Below are 21,765 nucleotides of genomic sequence, written 5' to 3'. Positions count from 1 at the left end.
TCACGAAAGCTTATGCTCAAATAAATGTGTTAGTCTCTAAGGTGCCACAAGTACTCCTTTTCTTTTTATGGTTATATCTGATGCACAACAGGGCCTTAAAAATATACTGCCGTCTAGTTTATGTGCCAGACACTCATGACACTGTGCACACATCACAAAAATATCCAGAACCTCCTTATCTCAAATACAGACATTATGAGAAAATGCAGCAGATACCTCCCCACTCCTCAATACACATTTGTCTGTCATCTGTACTCTCCTCTTTCATCCTGGCTGCATCAATACCCATACACACTCTGGAAGCCATAGATACAAACATTCTGTTTGTACACAAGCACCCACACATACAGTGAAGAAATAAGTAGACACACCCTCGTTGAAGCACAACTGCAATTTTGTCCAAGTAAGTTATAAGAATGTTTCACAATATGTAGAAATCATGCATAAACTCATGCCCACATCCAGTCATCCTCCTCTATCTTCCCCCACACAAACTTTGTAGCTCACCTTCACATTTCTCTCACACCCCGCATACATACCTGCATATAAACAACTCCATCCTCTTCTCCTTTCTCCGCACCACACCTCCTCTCACTGCCAACCACATGTAGACACTTTAAGGCCAGCATTCAGTTTTGTAGGAACCACAACCTGTTCTGGGGTGGGATTGTTCAGACCATAGCAGTCTTTCCTTCCCATTCCCACTGCTGATCTGGACATCGGCCATTCATAGGCTGCTGTGATTCAGCACAGGATCACAAGCCTCTCAGAGCATCCAGGCTCCAAATGAATCATTTGAATGGCTTTTGCCTACGGTTGGCACAACTACAGGTGGATTACACACATTCACCTCAGACATTAATGTTCTTTTATTTTCTTTCTTTTTAAGGACAGAGAATAGTCTTATTTTTAATTTTAAAAGATTCTGTATTATAAAGATCTGAAGGTTTCTGACATTGTTATTTTTTATGACATTAAGACAAAGGATCCTACCTCTCCACAAAAAAGGGGGGGTGGGCAGACAGGGTTATTCTGCTTGTTTTCACAGTAAACATTCAAGATTTGTTTGTCATGGAAGACGCTAGAGCTTTAACTAAGTTATGGACTTTTTTTTGTAAAAGATCCCCCACAAGTGACAGACAAGGCTCTGCAGCTGGACCCTTTTTCACCACTGTGTGTTAAGCCTGCTGAAGAGCTGGTTAAACTTAACTTAATGGTAAAGAGACTGGAAACTGCTGGTGATTTGTCGACACTAGCGCTCGCAGTATAATACATACACTGAAGGATTCCTCCTCCCCACCTGTCACCTCAGTACAGTTCCCAGTTCCCTTGTGAAGACAGCTATGCATGACAGGAGAACTAATTAAGTTATGACACCACAGGAATCAAGAGAATGAAAGCAGAGTAAAATGAGAGATAAAAAGATATTTAGTCAGACTGTTTATATTTCTGAACTCCCAGTGCCTAATGAACATTCTAAAGAAAGGATTGCTTTGTTGAAGATTTAACCCTTGCCTCTTCACTTAAGATACAAAAGCCACCAAAAACCAATTCCAGACCCCCCAGGAAGTCCACCACCAAAGCCACAGAAGACCAGACTTGAAACGACTTTTTTTTTTTTTTTTTGTAATAGTGTAGAAATACAGCAAAGTATAAAGAGCTAAAAAATTAGAGGAAGCAGAATTTTAAATATCAGAAATGCAGGTTCTACCTAACATGAAAGCAGATCTGATAAAATATATTTTGCACAAAAAAATTAACCAGAAACTGCAATTGTTATCAGCATTTTCTGCGATCAATGTTGCTTTCAACATTTTTTGAATTTTAAAACAAAAATTATTTTGTTTCCAGCCTACATTTCAAAATGAATTCTTTCCTTTAAGATACCATTTTGACTTTTGGAAAATGAAAGTTTTCTTTCTCTCCCTCGCCCACCACCACCACCACCATTTTTACGCTGGAAGAAGAAATAGGAGTGGAGATGGCATGAAAAAAAAAGGGGGGGGGGAGGAAGAAGAGGGAGAGAGAAATCAAAAATCAACACACTAAAAACCAAAACTTTTCAGTTTCCAAAAACCAAAATGACATTTCACATTGAAATAAAATGGAAAAAAAAAAAAAAAAAAAACCGAAACACCACCTGTTGATTCAAAATGAAAATGCCTATGAAAAACCCAAAATTTTGTCAAAAAGTGATAAAGCTTCTATTTTTCCAGTTACAACAAAGATATACCAAGAAAGAGAATCCTGGTTAGAGAGGAATTGAGTTGCATTCACACTACTTACATACAACTTGTGTAGTCTTTGCAGGTATCCTGACCTATCCCTCCAGAAAAACCAAAACAGAGTTGTGAACTCAGCCATCTATTTCAAAGTTTACACAAAAAACATTGACTGGTATGCCTACACAGCAAAGAAAAACCCCTTGGGCTCATGGGGCTTGGACTGTAGGGATGAACCCGGACGTCTACATAGCAATGAAACATCCCCACAGCCAGAGCCCAAGTCGGCTGTCATGGGTTTTTCTTTGCTGTGTAGACATACCTTAAGCATTCAGGCCGTTTCCCCCTTCAAAAAGAGACAGGACATTACATGTAGAAGACTGTAAATGCAACTTTAAAATTTAAATGCACAAAAGCCAGGAAGCAAGATAGCTGACATCAGCCATGGCAGCAGGTGAACGTACTGTTGGGGAGGCTAGCCCCCACCTCTTCCGCTCTGCCCGAGGCCCCTCCTCCCTTCTCCCACTCCCTCCCTCACCAGAGCCTGGAGCACGCACACACCCCTGTGGTCACTGGCCCCCCCATATCCCCCCAGCCTCAGCACACCCAGCAAGCGGCATGGCAGAGCGCCCCCAGCCCCAGAGTGCCGGGGGGGCGGTGCAGCTGAAGCACATCCAGCCCCAGCACTAGGTGGGCAGTGGTGCGGCCAGAAGATATTAGTAACCCATTTTACAAACGTAAGGACAAAAGCACAGAGAAGCTAAAAGATCCTTTCTGCACTTTATAATCTAGTGTGTTATAACTAGGTCCCCACATTACATATAAGTTTTGCAGTGTATTAACTAGGTCATAAGGTTATAACAATCTGGAGGAAATCTAAGGCAATATCTAAGACAAAATTTTATCCCATACACACATTTCTTTGCTATAGTATTACATATTTTCCAATTTAAAAAGTTTCAGACATCCAATAATGAAACAGAAAAAAAATGCCACAGGCATCATGTTTTCAAGCTTCTCTCTGCAACCACGAGAGCTAGAAAAGTTGTTCACAAGAAAGTCAAAATGCTCCCATAGTCCCATGACTCCAGGAGCTGCGGCGCTAATTAACACCCCAAGTATTATAACAGCCATGATGAAATCATGAATTTTGGCAACACCGCACACTATCTGTCATATCCTTAACACATCAACGGACTTTGGATAGGTTCACAAATGATTTGAGAACACGAGCTAAAATTAAAAACCACCACCACCACAAATAGTGAACAAGGAAGCATAATTAAACTTCATCCTCAATTTTTCATTTCTTGAGTTTCACACTGAGCTGCTGTTAATTTTTCATTTGCTTTTTTAGATGGATTATATGTTTGCAATGGCCATGAACACACAGATTTTACATTCACATAATTCACCCTCACTTTAAAGTCTGTTACGAAATGGAGAAAAATCTGACCTCATTTGGTCTGAAGATTTCTATCGCCAATATTTAATTATTTTTTAGAGCCAGGAAAGCCAGTAGATGAGTTATAAACAGCTTTCCACCAGCAACATGCAGTACACTAGCGAGAAAGTGAATTTTATTTTATGAATACCAGGACAACTATGCAAAGCTCCTGAATGAGAGTCAGAGTCCTTGACTGAAACTGTAACTCATTCTTGGATGCAGATACTCATTTGAGTAGATTACTCCATCTCAAAAAGAGGCAGCAGTACACAATGGGATAGATGAATAGGATAAGTCTCCTCCATTTCTCCATGTTTCCATATCACTGTGAACATACATGGCATTTTAAAAAACGAGGCCCTGTTCCCACAGTGCTTACTGGCTAGATCAAACAATGACACATGGGAAAGCATCTGAAGTGCAAGGAATGGAGACACCACACGTGAAATGCCCCTCTCCTTACCTACACAATATCGTGAGGAGATAAGAAAAAGAGACAAAGGGTGCAGTCAAAAGAAGACTGCCATTGATTTAAGGGGTAAACAAGGATGTAGGAGGAGATGAAAAATATAAAGGAGGGACAGAGTCACACAAAGCATTGAAGGAAAGGAAGAGGAGACTGAATTTTATGTAGAAATTGAGAAGATATTTAAAGGGAGTTGAGCAAGCAGGGAGAAGTTTTCCAGTAATCTAAGCGAGAGATTATTAGTGTTTTTAAGACAAAGAACTATCAAACAACAGATTTTTAGGCATTGTAAGGAAGGATTAACAGGATGTGTTGATAAGCCTGGGCAAGCATGTGTGTGGTGAGTTGATGAATAGGTTAGACTATCCAAAATCTGTGCTTGCAATACATACAGAAAAGAATGTGACATGGTGGCTGCTAAAAATTGTGTACTGTGAACTTCCTTACTCCTTACCAATTTGGGCCTGTGGAGCAGTATACTGGTATGCATCAAAAGCAGCTAGAAGATTCCCCCCTGGTTTGGTCAGGATGCCAGGAAGAGTAACAGTCAGCCATTTTAATGGGATATAGGCCCAGCTTTGTAGCTGGAATCTTTTTTTTAAAAAAAAGGGAGGGAGTTGGGGAGGCTCTTTTGTATCAGAGATTGGTAGCATGGAAGACCAGCACTTTTCCTCCATAAATACACAGAATACTGACCTGACAAGGAGTGGGACTGGGGAAGGAGGAAGTGACAAATACAGACAGGTCTTTCTTCTCCAGTGTTGAGAGAGATGGTATGGTGGTAAATGAATCATTCCAGGAAGACCTGTGCTTGGCAACTAATGATTTGCTGGTGTTGAGTTTTTTTATTTATTTATTTTAACTATCTAGAAAACGTTACACTTGTTTTTTGCACCAGACTTCTGCCTTTGAGACCATTTTCTGTGGATGCTGGTAACCCTGGTAATAAATCCTCAGTACTCCACAGAGAAAAGCTTGTGGTTTTAAAACAAGAAATTTGAGAAATTTCACAGGCTGGAAGCTTTGTCTGACCTTGACTTTGTCAATTTTGCAAATCACACATTTGAAAATGTTCAAACAATTTCTGTTTGACAAAATCCCTCACAACAGTGCCAGTATTTCAATAATGCCTGTATCCAGTTTCACAAAAAAACAACATTGAACAAAAGTGCCATTTATACACAATTCTAAGAGTTCAGTTACCAACTAAAATGTTCTTAGTGTTAACACCCTTTTAATGCATGTAAATAAAGCTAATACAATTAGAGTACGGAAGGCACAAAACATTTTGAAGATAACAAAATAAATCCTTACTCTTTGTTTTGTTTTAATTATCTAGCCTTATTTTAAAAAGTTGTTCCATCTCAAAAAAGACCGCACAGAAAGGTGGAATAACCATCAGTGGGAGGTTGGGGGGGAGGGACAAATTGTTAAAATATAAAACTTGCAGCATAAGTCAGGCTGGTGTGTAGGGAAACACTGAGGTAACAGGGCTATTTATCAACATTTTCTAGGACACTGATAAGATTACAGCATAAATCAAGTGTTTACAATTTACCAGCAGTAGTGTGAATAAAGGTTGAGGGTCAAACTGAAAGGAGCAGGAGAATTCAAAGAATTCACCCTTCACAGCGGTGACAACAAATGCATTTTCAGTGCAAGGTTTGTATCATTGTATCATGGAAACTGCAGAAAAATCTCTGAAGTCCCAGGTGACTGGGTGGCAAAAAAAGACTGTTCAGGACCCACCTGAGGATGGCTCTGCAACCCAATACACAAGACAAATCAAGAGTGCCCACAAAGAGGTTTACAAGCACCCTGGGTCCACATCAGGAACTCTAAGCTGTTCTGCAAGGAACAGGCTGAAAACAGGATGGTGTGTTGTCTTCTTGGAACCAAGCTGTGACTGCAAGATTAGGTAGGTTTCTGAAGTCAGTGCGCAAAGATCCACTGGCATGGTGTATGTTGGTATTAGTGACACTGTTTCAGATGATACCTCAGAGATTACAGGCCACTTCAGAGAAGACGGAAGGGTACTGAAGGAGAGGAATGTGATCTTTCCTGTCCCACAAGCAAAGGAAGAGAGAAAGCAGAAGATTCTGGAACTGTGTCACTGACTAGATAAGTGGTTGAAAGGAAGAGGGTTTTGATTTTGTGGAACATAAGTCAACCTTCTTAGGAGAGGGAGCTGTGCAAATCTGGATGACCTCCATCTCAGTAGAGGAGGAATCAATCTTTAGGGGACCGGCTGGAGGGTATTTATATTTAACAAGAGAAACAGATAAAAAAAAGGAATAAATGAGCATTCATTTGGTACAAAATAAATCTAGGCACCAAGGGATGTGAAGAGAAGAAATTCTTTAATTGCCTATGTACCAAGTATAGGAGTCTGGGTAATAAGAGGAATTGCAATTGCTCATTTATAGGCATAAATTTAACTTCGTGGGTATTATTGAAATCTGCTGAGAAGAGTCACATGACTGCAATGTTAAAATCATAACTGCTTTAAATAGGATTGAAAGGGAAAAGCGGGAGTGGAGATGGTACTCTGACACTCTGTCAAAAATAGATCACTGCCCACTTGGAAGCAAATGACCTTGAATGCTTATGGATCAACCTTCTAATAGATAAGGCACAAGATATGATACTCGTTGGTGCCTGCTACAGACCACCAAGTCACACTAAAGAACAGAACAACCAGCTCCTTAAGCATCTACATGTAGGGGTAGGACAAAAAGCTACATTATCGTGGGGAACTTATCTCTGAGTGACCTATGTGAGAGGTCTCATGCTGTCAAGACTAAAATGTGCTTGGAATTTATAAATATTATAAATAACAGTTTCCTAACCCAAATAGTGTGGCATCCTACATTGGAGAATTCTGCATTAGACCTAATTTTGACAGATGAAGAGGAATTGACATAAAAATAAATAAGTTTGTGTTTGCTTAGGTGCAAGTGATGATGACTTGATTACATCTATTGTGTGTAAGCAAAACCAAGTCCAAACCAGTAATATATGTGATGAGATTGGAGTTGCTATGTAATAATATATGAATACTGTGTGTTTACCTGGTTACTGGGATGCTTACTGTATGACTATATGGGTGTAGTTTAATAGTGGCTATAAAGGGGAAAAAAAAAAACCAAACAGGAAGGGGAAGAACAATAGTTCAAGATAAACCACTTTTCAGCAGACATTTTAGAAACAATGCCAGAACCAGAAAAGGCTTGGGAACAGAAGATCCAAAGGACTACAGTAGTTGAAAGAGAGAGAGTCAAGAAAGAGGGAAAACAAACTAAGATGCAGGTGACCATTGGGGTGCCTAAAGTTAGGCCTGTTTAGTTACCCTCAGAAGAGATGGTCAGACTTTAGGTAAGATAAACCTGTGTAGATTATTGTTTTAAAATCTCTCTCTCTAAATGCTTTTTTTCCTATTGCAACAACTGTTTGTCACTATAAACACCACTAGTCACAGACTCCTGAAAGGAAGAATACAGGTGCCAAACCCAGTCAGACCTGCTGGGTACGCATGTCTGATAGACTGGGCCATGGGTACCCTGTTTAAGGCTGTCAAGGTTCCTCCCCCACTCTGAACTCTAGGGTACAGATGTGGGGACCTGCATGAAAAACCTCCTAAGCTTATCTTTACCAGCTTAGGTCAAAACTTCCCCAAGGTACAAAATATTACACCCGTTATCCTTGGACTGGCCGCTACCACCACCAAACTAATACTGGTTACTGGGGAAGAGCTGTTTGGACGCGTCCTTCCCCCCAAAATACTTCCCAAAACCTTGCACCCCACTTCCTGGACAAGGTTTGGTAAAAAGCCTCACCAATTTGCCTAGGTGACTACAGACCCAGACCCTTGGATCTTAAGAACAATGAACAATCCTCCCAACACTTGCACCCCCCCTTTCCTGGGAAATGTTGGATAAGAAGCCTCACCAATTTGCATAGGTGACCACAGACCCAAACCCTTGGATCTGAGAACAATGAAAAAGCATTCAGTGTTTTACAAGAAGACTTTTAATAAAAAATAGAAGTAAATAGAAATAAAGAAATCCCCCCTGTAAAATCAGGATGGTAGATATCTTACAGGGTAATTAGATTCAAAAACATAGAGAACCCCTCTAGGCAAAACCTTAAGTTACAAAAAAGATACACAGACAGAAATAGTTATTCTATTCAGCACAATTCTTTTCTCAGCCATTTAAAGAAATCATAATCTAACACATACCTAGCTAGATTACTTACTAAAAGTTCTAAGACTCCATTCCTGTTCTGTCCCCGGCCAAGACGACTACAGACAGACACAGACCCTTTGTTTCTCTCCCTCCTCCCAGCTTTTGAAAGTATCTTGTCTCCTCATTGGTCATTTTGGTCAGGTGCCAGCGAGGTTACCTTTAGCTTCTTAACCCTTTACAGGTGAGAGGAGCTTTCCCCTGGCCAGGAGGGATTTCAAAGGGGTTTACCCTTCCCTTTATATTTATGACAAAGGCCACGTCTACATTACAGGGACTAAACCTGCATAGCTACAGTGCCATAGCCATGCCTACGTAACCCAGTAGTGCACACACAGCTGATGCTAATGCAAGGGGTTTTTCCCATCGGTGTAGGAACACCACCTTCCTGAGCTAGGTTGGCAGAAGCATTCTTCCATCAGCCTAGCTACTACTACACTGGAGGTTAAGTTGAAATAGCTGCATCGTGCAGAGGGGTGAATTTTTCATACCCCTGAGTGCTGTAGCTGTGTCTACGAAAATTTTAAGCACAGACCAGTCCCAAAAGTAGGAGAAACCACCCAGGATGGGTAAATCCACAAGGTCAGACACCTGAAGAAGTGGCACACCCCGAGACCACCAAAGAGGATGCAGCTAGCACTGCAACTGTGAAAGAGCTTGGTGCTTTATAAAGATCAGTTTCACAAAGCTGAAAACAAATATCACCCAAATCATCTGGGAGAAAATTTAAACGGTGAATCTGAAAAGGACCTGGAAGTCATGGTGACTAATCAGCAGCACAATGCTGAGGCCAAAGGGCTAGTGCAGTCCTTGAAAGTAAAAACAGAGGACTATCAAGTAGGAAGATTACCTCACCTCTGTATGTGCCCCTGTGTCCAGTTCTGGTAGCTACACTTCAAGAAGGATATTGGAGAGGGTTCAGAGAAGAGCCATGAGAACGATTCAAGGATTGGAAATCATGCCTTACAGTGAAAATCTCAAATTGCTCAATCTAATCATTTTAACAAAGAAAAGGGTAAGGGGTGACTTGATCATAATCTGTAAGTACCTACACAGGAACAGAAATTTGATAATAGAGGGCTCTTGAATCTAGCAGACAAAATGTAGAACAAGAACTAATGGCTGGAAATTGATGATAGACAAACTCAGCCTAAAAATAAGGTGCAAATTTTTAACCATTGGAAAAACTTATCCAAGGACATGGTAGATCCTTTATCACATGAAGTATTTTTAAATTGAGATTGGTTTTCTGAAAGACATGCTCTAGTTAAACCACAGCTACTGGACTTTAAGTAGGAGTTCATACAGGGAAGTTCTATGGCCAGTGTTATGTAGGAGGTCAGACTAGATTATCACAATGGTCCCTTGTGGCCTTTAGGTCTCAGAATTTAATCAGTTTTCTACTGCTGCCTAACTACATGCCAGTCTTCTTTCTCTAGAAATCAGCTACAGCCTTCCTTCCCTGACAGCCCCATACTAGCTCCTTTGCTACAGGACATGCAAGATGTACATTCACTACCCACAGCAGCTTGACTGAGTGTGACATTCAGCTGTTCCACATAAGGTCAACTGAACTTTCATGGTATCAGAAGCCATGTTCTAGTTTTGGAGAATTGCTAGACACATCAAGATTTCACAACTGTAAGTCTCCTACAGCATGGAACTCAGAAAACTAGGTAGGAGTTCCATCTGATTTAGGATTGAAGTGCGTGAAATTATAATCAGAGCATACAATTAACTTCCAGAGTCACGCCTATCTGAAAGTTTACCAACTCTTGCCACAAGTAACATCCAAGACCTACAGCTGAAAGATTAGAAGGGAAAAATACTTTTGTCAATTTATTTTGTGCATTGACTACAGATGAAGTGAGGTTATGATTCAATTTCCCGTTATATATAGTTACTCCACCATTTTCCACTTTATGTGGGTTTTTCCACACTCAGTAGAAAAAACTTATTTTTGAAGACTGATACGTGTATTGTAAAGCCACATAAAATTGGAAGGGAGAAGGGAATGGTTTCAGGAACAATTTCAGTACCCAAAACTACTTTGAACTCCACCTCTAAAACTGACTAACTATATTTCAAGTTGACGGTGTCCCTTTATATACAAACCCCTCTAACTTAACCTTTAGATTACACATTCCCAATCAAAGTTATAGACCTTACCACTATACATGTTATTTGTCCCCATGACAAAGTAAGTAGCCCGGGTTAAGGATGTGTGCTTGAGTACAATTAAGTAGAGATGTGTGGTGTTGTTGGTTATATGTTTGAACTGAAAGCAAGTTTGTTGCTGAGCAAGTTGTTGTCAGAGAGCATTTGAATATTAGGATATTGAAGTGGTATGGCATACGAGTTAAGGTTGGCCTGAATGTTAACTGTCAATTTCCTGGTTTTTAAAAATTGTTTTTAGAGAGCTTGTGTGTCAGTCGACTTAAGTTTATCAAACAAATTGGCACATTTAGGATTGTGGATCACTAAGGCAGCACAGAAACAAGTTACCACGGGGTCTCCATCCCGGGGGAGTCGACGGGAGAAACTCTCCCATCGACTTACCTTACTCTTCTCGTTGTGGATAGAGTACAGGCATCAACTGGAGAGCGATCTGTTGTCAATTTGGCAGGTCTTCACTAGACCTGCTAAATCGACTGCCGGTGGATCGATCTCAGAGCATCGATTCCAGCTGTACTGTAGATGTAGCCTAAATGAAGGCACTGGGCAACTGTGTTTGGTTCCAACTGTAGAACCTCTGCACCCGCTGGAAGAGAATTGAGCAGTAATTTACAGGTCGTAACTTAATAAAATACATCTAAGAAACAAAGCCACCTTATCAGTGCCTTAATTAGGGACTGCCAACAAACAAACAGTTAAACTACTTAGTAGGCAGGGAATGACTAAGACTATGTCCTCAGTATCTCAAGCAAGTATGTTGTCATCCTACAGGCCAAATATTTGCACTTAATGGTTTTACATTCATAGATCTCCAGAGTTTTGATGCCCCTTTTAGAGAAAAAATAAGAGCTGTTCTGTAGAATCCCAGGCAACAGCAGCTCTACCACAAAAGCAGCAACTAAATAAAACCGCTTACTTACCTCCTCTGCTTCTGGCAATAATTTAAGGAATTCACGCAGCATCTCACACCCACCGAGATCACCTTTTCCTTGATTAATATCTTCAATTATGGATTGAGCAGGCCTTGAATACACAATTAATCAATTACATTTCAAATGCTTGAGTAACAGCAGTTATACACTGAAGAAAAAAACATACCTCTGCTATGCACAATAATTGTAATTAGTCATGCATCAGTATTTACAACAGTGTTATTCAAAAACAACATTCAGCAATGCCTCTACTGAAGAGCAATTTTCTAATCAGTGCATAAAAGGTTCAACACCACCAGCTTACTCTTAAAAAGTTCCTTCATCTCATAAGAACAGCCATACTGGGTCGGACCAATGGCCCATCTAGCCCAGTATCCTGTCTTCTGACAGTGGCCAATGCCAGATGCTTCAGAAGGAATGAACAGAACAGGGCAATTACTGAGTCATACATTCCTATTGTCCATTCCCAGCATCTGACAGTCAGAGGCTTACAGACACCTAGAGCATGGCTGCATCCCTGGCCTCTTGTCTAATAGCCATTGAAGGACCTACCCTCCATGAACTTATCTAATTCTTTTTTGAACCCAGTTATGCTTTTGGCCTTCACAATATCCACTGGCAACGAGTTCCACGGGATGACTGTGCATTGTGTGAAGAGGTACCTCATTTTATTTTAAACCTGCTGCCTATGGATTTCATAGGGTGACCCCTGGTTCTTGTGTTATGGGAAGGGGGAAATAATGCTTCCTTATTCACTTTCTCCACACCATTCATGATTTTTATAGACCTCTATCACATTCCCCACCCCCACTCATATCTTTTCTAAACTGAGCAGTCCCAGTCATTTTAATCTCTCCTCATATGGAAACTGTTCCATATCCCTAATCATTTTTGTTGCTCTTCTCTACACCTTTTCCAATTCTAATATATCTTTTTAATACGGTGCGACCAGAACTGCATGCAGGATTCAAGGTGTAGGTGTCCCATGGCTTTATAGTGTGTCATTATTATATTTACTGTCTTATTTATCTATCCATTTCCTCGTGGGTCCAAACATTGTTAGCTTTTTTGATTGCCACTGCACATTGAGCAGTTGTTTTCAGAGACTATTCATGATGACTCCAAGATCTCTTTCTCAAGTGATAACAGCTAATTTGGACTCCATCATTTTGTATGTATGGTTGAGATGTTTTTCAATGTGCATTACTTTGCCTTTATCAACACTGTATTTCATTTTGTTGCCCAGTTACCCAGCTTTGTGAGATCCCTTTGTAACTTTCTGCAGTCAGCTTTCGTGTTAACTATCTTGAGTAATTTTGTATCAATCTGCAAACTTTGCCACCTCACTGTTTATCCCTTTTTCCAAATCACTTATAAATATGTTTGACAGCATTAGTCCCAGTACAGATCTTTGGGGGACATCACTATTCATCTGAAAACTGACCATTTATTCCTATGCTTTGTTTCCTGTCTTTTAACCATTACCAATCCCTGAGAGGACTCACCCTCTTATCCCATGAATGCTCAGTTTTCTGTAGAGCCTTTGGTGAGGGACCTTTTCAACAGCTTTCTGAAAGTCTAAGTTCACTGTATCCAATGGATTACCTTTGTCCACTTGTTTGGTGAGGCATGATTTCCCTCAACAAAAGCTATGTTGATTCTTCCTACCATATTATGTTCATCTAATAATTCTGTTCTTTACTATAGTTTCAACCAGTTTGCCTGGTACTGAAGTTAGGTTTACTGGCCTGTAATTGCCAGGATCACCTCTAGAGCCATTTTTAAAAATTGGTGTTCCATTAGCTACGTACCAGTCATCTGGTACCAGAGGTTGATTTAAGTGATAGATTACAGATCACAGTTAATAGTTCTGCAATTTCATATTTGAGTTCCTTCAGAACTGCTAGGTGAATACCATCTGGTCCTGGTGACTTATTACCATTTAAGTTATCAGTTTGATTCCTCTAGCACCACCTCAATATGGGACAATTCCTCAGATTTGTCACATAAAAAGAATGGCCCAGGTCTGGGAATCCCCCCCACATCCTCTCTCACCCCATTCCGTTCTTTCTTCGTAAAGAGAGAAAAACCAAATGAAGAGCATCTCACGTTGAATTACATGAGAATGTATAGCTTTCAATTACTGCATATGAAACTTCAGCTCAACTGGCAAGGCAACAATCAAACTGAGCTCATTAGTACATAAGATTTAAGTAAAATTGGCACTCAAATAAGCATGTTTTTGTTTAAACTATGAACTGAAGTTATTTGACAATTTTGTGCAGAACCTAAACTAAATTAAAGAAACATTGCCTTTCCAATTCTATCATATGTCTTCTTTATTTCCAATAATACTTATTGTGTAACCATTTCACTTCAAGCTCAAGTTAATTAATTGTATGAAAAAGGAAATCTTACTTTTTGAATTGTTTGAGAAATATCCCAATATTCATACTTCTTTTTGAATCCAAAATAGAAATCTGAGAGAGAGAAAGCAAGAGACATGACTCCAGTAATACCTGTCTGAAAACCTTAAAATACAGACTCTATTCCTTAAATTGTTATAAAAAGAATAAATTATATGCAATCTTCTGTACAAAAGAGTTGTCACCAAAACACAAGTCAAATGAATGGCTAGATCTGAGTATCATTCATTAGAGAGCAGAAAAGGAGTGATCTATTATTAAATTAGTCTTTAACAGGAAACAATGCAGCCCACCCACAACACTCTTGGCTTGCGGAACAGACGTCCAAGTTAAGAGAAAACCACAGCATGTTAGTGAGAGAATTAAGACAAATTATAATTCACCATGTAACAAGCTAGATTTTATCATAGAAATGTAGGGCTGAAAGGAACCTCAAGAGATCATCTCATCCATCCCTGTGCTGAGGCAGAAACAAGTGTAGTTAATAGCATCCCTGGCAGGTATATGTCTAACAGTTCTTAAAAACTTTCAGTGATGGGGAGTCCACAATCTACCTTGATAACCTATTCCAATACTAAAAAGTTTTCCCTAAAATCTAACCTACATCTCTCTTGCTGCAGATTAAGCCAATTACTTCTTGTCCTACCTTCAGTGGACATGGAGAACAACTGAGCCCTGTCCTCTTTCTGACAGCCCTTAGCATATCTGAAGTCATATGAGATCACCCCTCAGTCTTCTTTTCTCAAAGCCTGGTCTACACTAGGATATCAAGTCGGTATAACTATGTCATTCTGGGGTATGAAAAATCCACACCCCTGAGCAACACAGTTAAACCGATCTAACCCCAGAGTAGATAGTGCTAGGTCGATGGAAGAATTTTCCCGTTCAACGAGCTACCACCCCTCAGAGAAGTGGATTACCTATGCTGATGGGAGAAGCCCTCCCATCAGCATAGATAATGTCTTCACTGAAGCACTACAGTGGTACAGCTGCAACGCTGCAGCATTTTAAGTGCAGACAAGCTCCAGGACTAAACACAGCCAGCTTTTTTTAAACCTTTCCTCAATATGTCAGGTTTTCTAAACCTTTTATCATTTTTGTTGCTCTCCTCTGTACTCTCTCCAATTTGCCCACATCTTTCTTAAAGCATGGCACCCAAAACTGGACACAGTACTCCAGGGCCAGGTAGAGTGGAATCAATTATTTCATATCATATCCATACATTAATGCTGCTCACTGATGACTTAACTGGGACACAGACTATTACAAAAGTTTGAAGTTCCATGACATCCAGGGACATACTTTGAAATGTATAGTTCGTATTATTTTTATTTCAGGGGTAACTTATCAAATACCATGACCACCACAGTATAAGAACCTAAATAAGAGTCAACACACAGTATTGTTTTAATTCCTATGAATGAACGGTCATGCTGATTAAATGGAAGGACTTTAAATCAGTTAATAAATCTGACATCAGTATTAGATATAGATAATGCTCAAATCTTCAGTTTATCTGGATGCAGTACCCCATGACATTAATTTGGTTTCAGCAGCTTTCTTAGTACGGATATGTTAGGATGGAAGACCAGTGAATTGTGAAGCATGTTTACCAAGAATGCCGCTACTCAGCCAGCGATCACATGGTCACCAAAAGTTTTGGCGATATAAGATTGCCAAAGACTGACAGACTGAACATCCAGCCGGATTATGTTAAGAACCTGGCTAGAGATCAACCTGGATTGCACTTGACCTGCAAGGAAATATGTTCTCTTGGCATTTGTTTGGTTTTTTTTTAAAAAAAAAGCCACAGATTTGTTATAGAATTTTGTTATATGTAATTCTAAAAACCAACCAAAAAAGGAGTGTACTTTTTTTCTCCTCCTATATTTTTAAAGTTCTTTCTAATCAAAAGAATGAGTTAGGTTTTTTTAATACCAAAAAATTGCACCAAGTCCTAATGGAACAAAACTAGGAATCTGAAAAGTTAGCAATTTTCTGAGTGAATTATATCACCTCATTTCATTAAAATTACAATTTTACCACTGCAAGTTTGGAGATAACAGCCATAAAAAACAGTCACTGAGATTTACTATCACAGGAGAATTGTTTCATGTTAACACTGTCACCTGGCTGCCACAAACAACTCCAAATACACAGATGTACAGGGCTCCAATGGCCTCACACTGTGTTTGACAGTTGCACAGATATATTATACTCAGCAACAAAAGTATCAGAAAAAAAAACCCACTATCATTTGCAATGGGAACATCAGGAAAAAGTACCAAATATGTCAAGTTCTGAAGCCAGCTGGTGAAAATAAAAATGCAGATGTAGCTAGTATGCTTCCAGCATACTCCTATACAATACTGCATATCCAAGACAATCTCATTTGCCAAATGTCCCCCCCCCCCAAAAAAAGTAGATATGAATATTTTCCAGAACTTTGAAATTCCCTCTCTTCTTGATTCAAATTCATTACAAGTCTAAAAGAATGTGATACAGAGTTTTTGGGTTTTTTTTTAAAATTAGATTATTGCTAGCCAGAATTCCTACCAGCCTAGCAAATGTAAACAGTGGGGGTACACCTCAGTCTCTCTCCTCTAATCATGGGAGCTGAGAGGCCCACACAGTTCAATAAGTGAAAGCCCCAGCACCTATTGCAGGTTAAACTATCGTTCCCCAGTGCATTATCTAATCTCCTTTCAAATGTTTCACTGAAGGTACCCCTCAATGACCTTTTAGATTGCAGTTCTATTCTCCAATTGTTCTGCTCACTTCTAATCTAAAATTACCATTCTTTAAAACCTGTAACACAGTCTCATTCAGTCCTTATAGCTTGTTCAATAATTTGTTCAGATCTAAGATCCCTCTCTCCATTTGTGTAAGCTATACAAGTTCTTAACCTTCTTATATCTTACGTGCTACTCTTTGTATTCTTTTTAGTTAGAGTATTTAACTGTACACAATTCTGTACAGTTAAATACACAGTATGCAGGAGGCCAAATCCTCACTGTTTAAGCCAATATAGCCTCATTGTCTTCATGACATTACACAAATTTACAGAAAATCTGGCTCAGTGCATCAGGGAAATTGGTGAACCAATTTAATTGTTTTTATTCTTTCCCTTAAAGAGAACATATATAACTACTCTTTCAGTGTCAGCGCAGTACAAAGTTATTGCATGACCACAAGCTAGGTACAAAATCAAAATTCAACAGAGCCTCAGTAGTCACATTTTCTTATAGGGCCTAGTATATTAGCTCTCACTGCTCTGCATATGATTTTTTACACTCATTGTTCGATTTTTCAATTAAAACTTTTGACCAAGATTTTCCTAAGCAACTTGTAATTTTGGGTTCCTCACTTTTTGTGTGTTCACCTTAAGATTCTTTAAAGGGGGCTTCTTTTCTGAAAAATCCTGTGAAAGTCTCAAATTTGGCACGCACACACACACACACAAATTGCTCTTCACTTTAAAACACTGGCCCTTAACTCTGTACATGGAGCTAATATAACTTCTATTTTTACATACATGTCATCGCACTAAACCTTATTCTGCATTCCTAACATCCATCCATTTCCCTGTTAGAGTTTTCCTTCGGTTTTCTTCTTGCCCATGGGCACAGAATAGTAGGATCACAGAAATGTAAGGCTGGAAGACACCTTGAGGTCAACCAGTCCAGCCCCCTGCACTTCAGCATCTTAGCATGTTTTCATATGTTGGAGGAATAACAAGAGGCAACCTAATTACTTCAAGTTTTTCGGGAGTCTGCCTCAATCGTCTCTTTGTGTCAGACCTCCTGTATTGGTATCATCTGCAAAGTCTGGTCAACACAACATATGCCAATTCCTCCACATAATTTATAAAGTTACTAAAATTATTGCCAGTTCCAGCACTGACCACTACTAACAACATTTGATACATCATCTCAACTGGAGAATTTTTTGTGGATTGTAACCATCCCCTCTGCCAAAGCAGATCTCACCTTTTCTAGCCAAGTTTCAAGTCTTCTTCTCCACCCTCATCTTCCTTGACCCTTTTGCCTCAAATTCCTCCTCAAATCTCATTTTGCTGGTGAAGCCCACTAACACTCATCACCAGTATGAAGGCAAACCCCAAGAGAACATACCTCCTTGCAGATCAAGCACAATCCAGATTGATCTCTAGCTAGGTTCTTAACATAATTCGTCTGGATGTTCAGTCTGTCAGCCACTGGCAATCTTATATTGCCAGAACTTTTGGTGACCATGTGGTCACTGGCTGAGTAGTGGCATTTCTTCGTAAACATGCTTCACAATTCACTGGTCTTCCATCCTAACACATCCGTACCAAAAAAGCCACTGAAACCAAATTAGTACTGATGGAGGCAACTGCTGGACTATGAATATCCTCATTGCTGATCTTGTTCTGCCACTTAACATGAAAAATCTGATGAAGATGGCAAGATTAAAAAATTCACTCCAGTGCTCTTCAGCCTTCCTCAGCACCCACACTTCACTGTGGTACAAAAGAGTTAGAATAACTGGTTCTATAGAGCAACAGCTTCAAAGCAAGCTTGATGTGGCAATGTCTCCAAACGCCACTGACAGGACCGGAACTTGGCTGATGCTACATAAGCGTCCACATCTCTCAAACATCCTCCAGCACGGTCTGTGATGCTTCCCAAGTATTTAACAGTTGCCACCTGCTCAGTGTCCCGTTTGAACAGGTTAATATGGAGTTGGTCACAAACCGGAGCTGGAAGCTGCTTGATGGTAATGGCCAAGGACTTGGTTTTATCCTGATTAATAAACGGACCCCAAGGGCTGAGCTGCTAGGAACAGTGCAGAGGCCAGGCCAATGCGGGGAGGGAGGCAGTGCAGGGAGCTCGGCCAGGCTCCGCCAGACAAGTGGGTCCTGATGGAGCCTGGCCAGGGCAGGCCCTGCTCCCACTATGGCCTGGCTGATTGCACCGCTCCGGAGGGACCAAAGCAATCTCCACCCTAGGACTGGCCCTGGCTGTGCTACCAACTCAGCCCAGCAGACAAGGTCACCTCCCAGCAGAGCCACTGAGTGCGGCTGGGTGGCAGGGCATGGGGGAGTGGGTCTCTGGGAGGTCTGGCAGGGGGCGCAGGACAGTGAGGGGCAGCAGGCACTGGGCAATGGAGGGTGGGAGAGGTTTCAGTGTTTTGGGGCACTGGGCATAGGGGAGCCTCGGGGGGCACTGTGCAGTTGTGGTTATGGGAACTGGAGGGGGGCACTGGGTGAGGAGTGATAGCGTGCAGGGCAACTGCAGTTGTGGTGGTGGGATCTCTGGGCATAGCAGGTCTGGTGGGGTGCTGGGCATAGAGGTCTGTGGGGGAGTCTCCAGGCATAAGGGGTCAGGGGGTGCTGGGTGGGGAGGCAATGTGGCACGGCATAGGCACGCCCCTGAGTGGAAGAGGCACTCCGGCAGCACAGGGCCAAGCAGGCCAGTGTGCATCTGGCAGCAGCCAGTTTGTAAACAGTGCCCTTGCACTGGGCTGGGCGGAATGGGGATGCCCCTGCTGCACTGTGCCCCATTGCTCCCATCCACCCCTCGCTTTGGGGACCGACACTCCCACCCCCTGCCCCACCATGCACCAGGCCCTTTGGGGGCCCACAAATATGTTTGGTGTGGGCCCACAAAAGGTTTATTCGGCCCTACTTGGCATCCACACCAATAAAAAGGCTATCATTCATCCATCATATAAAAAAAACACAACAACCCACAATTCTCCACCTATTTGGAATATAAACACCTAAAAAACAGATTTCATCTTCTATCATGGACAAAGCCATGAATTTTTTCTGCACTAAATAATACTGCAGTCTTACAATATTTTATATAGGAGCTGCAATTCCCATTAATGTTAAAAAAGAGCTGTAAGACCTCAGCATCTCGGAGGAGATAGGAGAAGATCAAAAAAATACTCAAAACACCACATAAGCAGCTATATACCACCTCTAAGCCAAAATGATTCCATTAAAGGCTGCAGTATTCTCATTTCAAAGAAAGTCTCACGAATCAACATTTTGCTCAATTGGAATATCTCCTAGGGGCATCATGTTTGTTATTATATTAATGAAAGCTATGAATTTTTGTTAGAAATTTGAGAAATCATGTTATCTGATGCTCATTATCCCATCATTCATGATACTTAATAATCAGAGATCCATTATTCCACTCTTTGCTTGATGTAAAAATTACTCATGGAAGCCTTTAAAGAGCAGCTTTATTTGCTTTTTTAAAATCATGTGCCCCCCCAACCTGTTCACAATGAAGTAACCAGATCTCCATTGTTTGTCTATTTCTTTAGTGTTCATAAGAAATTAGTTTCCTTTTTCTAATATCTGCACATTTGTTTAAACTTTATCCTGACACCCCCTTTTCAAGTCTACTGAAGTTACAAATGTATGATGTTTTAAATCAGTTCTAACACCTTTTTAATTTTCCTCACTAAAGTTTGATACAAAAGCAGATACATTTCCAGCAGTCTCTCTTATTTGGTGCTTGAATTAATATTCGTTCCATTCTTTGGTCCTTTATGCATATTTAACATTTCCTCTCTGTAAATTCCCTCTGCCTACCAGTACTTACATTTGCATTTTTACTTCCAGTTTTGCAAACATTTAATAGAAACACTTCCAAGCTGTTTAGTCCAAAAAAACATAGGTTGTTTGTAAGAGTTTAAAAAAAAGAAGAAGAAGAAGAAGAAGAACAAAATAGAAATGCTACTAAGTGGTTTACTGGAAAATGTTTGACTCTTAAGATTCCTTTACAGAGTTGAAAGAAATGCTCTCCCCTACCCCACATGACCCCCAAACCAGATTTTCTGTTGCACCAGAAAATGAAACTACTCTATTTCTATTGCCCAGTATTAAGAAGGTGAACTTGATAAATGGGGAACAACTTAAATTAGATCTAAAATTAGTAACAGATGCAGTGAGCAAGTCTACACTACTGTGCTATATCAGTAAAGCTGCACCACTGTAGCACATCTGGTGAAGATATGCTATGCCAACAGGAGAGTGCTCTCCTGTCAGCATAATTGCTCCATCTCCGTGAGAGGCGGAAACTATTTCGGTGGGAAAGCATATCCCGCTGACATAAAATGGTGTCCTCATCATGCTAAGTGATTTGTGTCGCTCAAAGGGGTGTCATTTTCACACCCCTGAGCGACGCAAGTTACATCGACTTAAGTGGTAGCATAGACCAGCCCTAAGAAAAACATTTGTTGTTTCACTCATATACTTACGCGTTCTCCCCTACATTGTCTCCAAACAGTCACATTAAGAACAAAGTTTTGTCTTTCTGCATTTGTGTTAGGATGATTCTTTTATCCTCCTTCGAGATACATCATTTACTTTTGCCCTTCAGAACTACTACTAATGGAATGCTGCCTACTAGATCCCTTTAACAACTCTTTGAAGTGCGTGCTTTCAAAAGTAGCAACTGAAAAGGAAGACAAGGACATGGTGCAGTTGTGCATATAAAATAATGCGTGTAAATTACTGTATTTGTACTCTTCATGTAATCCATGCCCAGAAATGAAGATTTATCAAGGGCTAGCCAGACAGAATCTATAGTAATCACTGGAGACACATTCTTTCTTCCTCAAATATAATATTTTTTGCCAGTGATCAAATTAAGGGACTTTATTGAGATAACATAATAACAGAACCAGCCTTTCACAAACAAGTATCTTTAAATAAAAGCATAAATCTAACAGTTTATGCTCTGCAAGTTTTTTGGGCAAAGTGATAAGAAAACATATGGTGAATGGCAGCTGGTCAGATTTCACATCAATTTCTAAGACATTACGGTGAATAACAGAGAGAGACACACACA

General features: G+C 40.3%; 1 protein-coding gene across 2 annotated transcripts in view; it reads right to left on the bottom strand.

Annotated features, from left to right (window-relative positions):
* The window catches only part of FHDC1 (FH2 domain containing 1), a 51,028-nt gene that overhangs the window by 21,254 nt on the left and 8,009 nt on the right, over positions 1–21,765 (bottom strand). For both annotated transcript variants that reach the window (XM_084626711.1, XM_084626712.1), the window contains exons 3-4: positions 13,905–13,966; positions 11,475–11,577 (exon numbers count right to left, since the gene is read on the bottom strand). In XM_084626711.1, coding sequence (XP_084482837.1) covers positions 11,475–11,577; positions 13,905–13,966 — 165 coding nt within the window. The remainder of the gene's footprint in view (positions 1–11,474; positions 11,578–13,904; positions 13,967–21,765) is intronic.

This window comes from Lepidochelys olivacea, assembly GCF_965140295.1.
Source record: "Lepidochelys olivacea isolate rLepOli2 genome assembly, chromosome: 4".
In the NCBI taxonomy this organism is placed as follows: Eukaryota; Metazoa; Chordata; order Testudines; family Cheloniidae; genus Lepidochelys; species Lepidochelys olivacea.
Note: the sequence above shows the minus strand (reverse complement) of the source record. Positions and strands in the feature narration are given on the sequence as shown.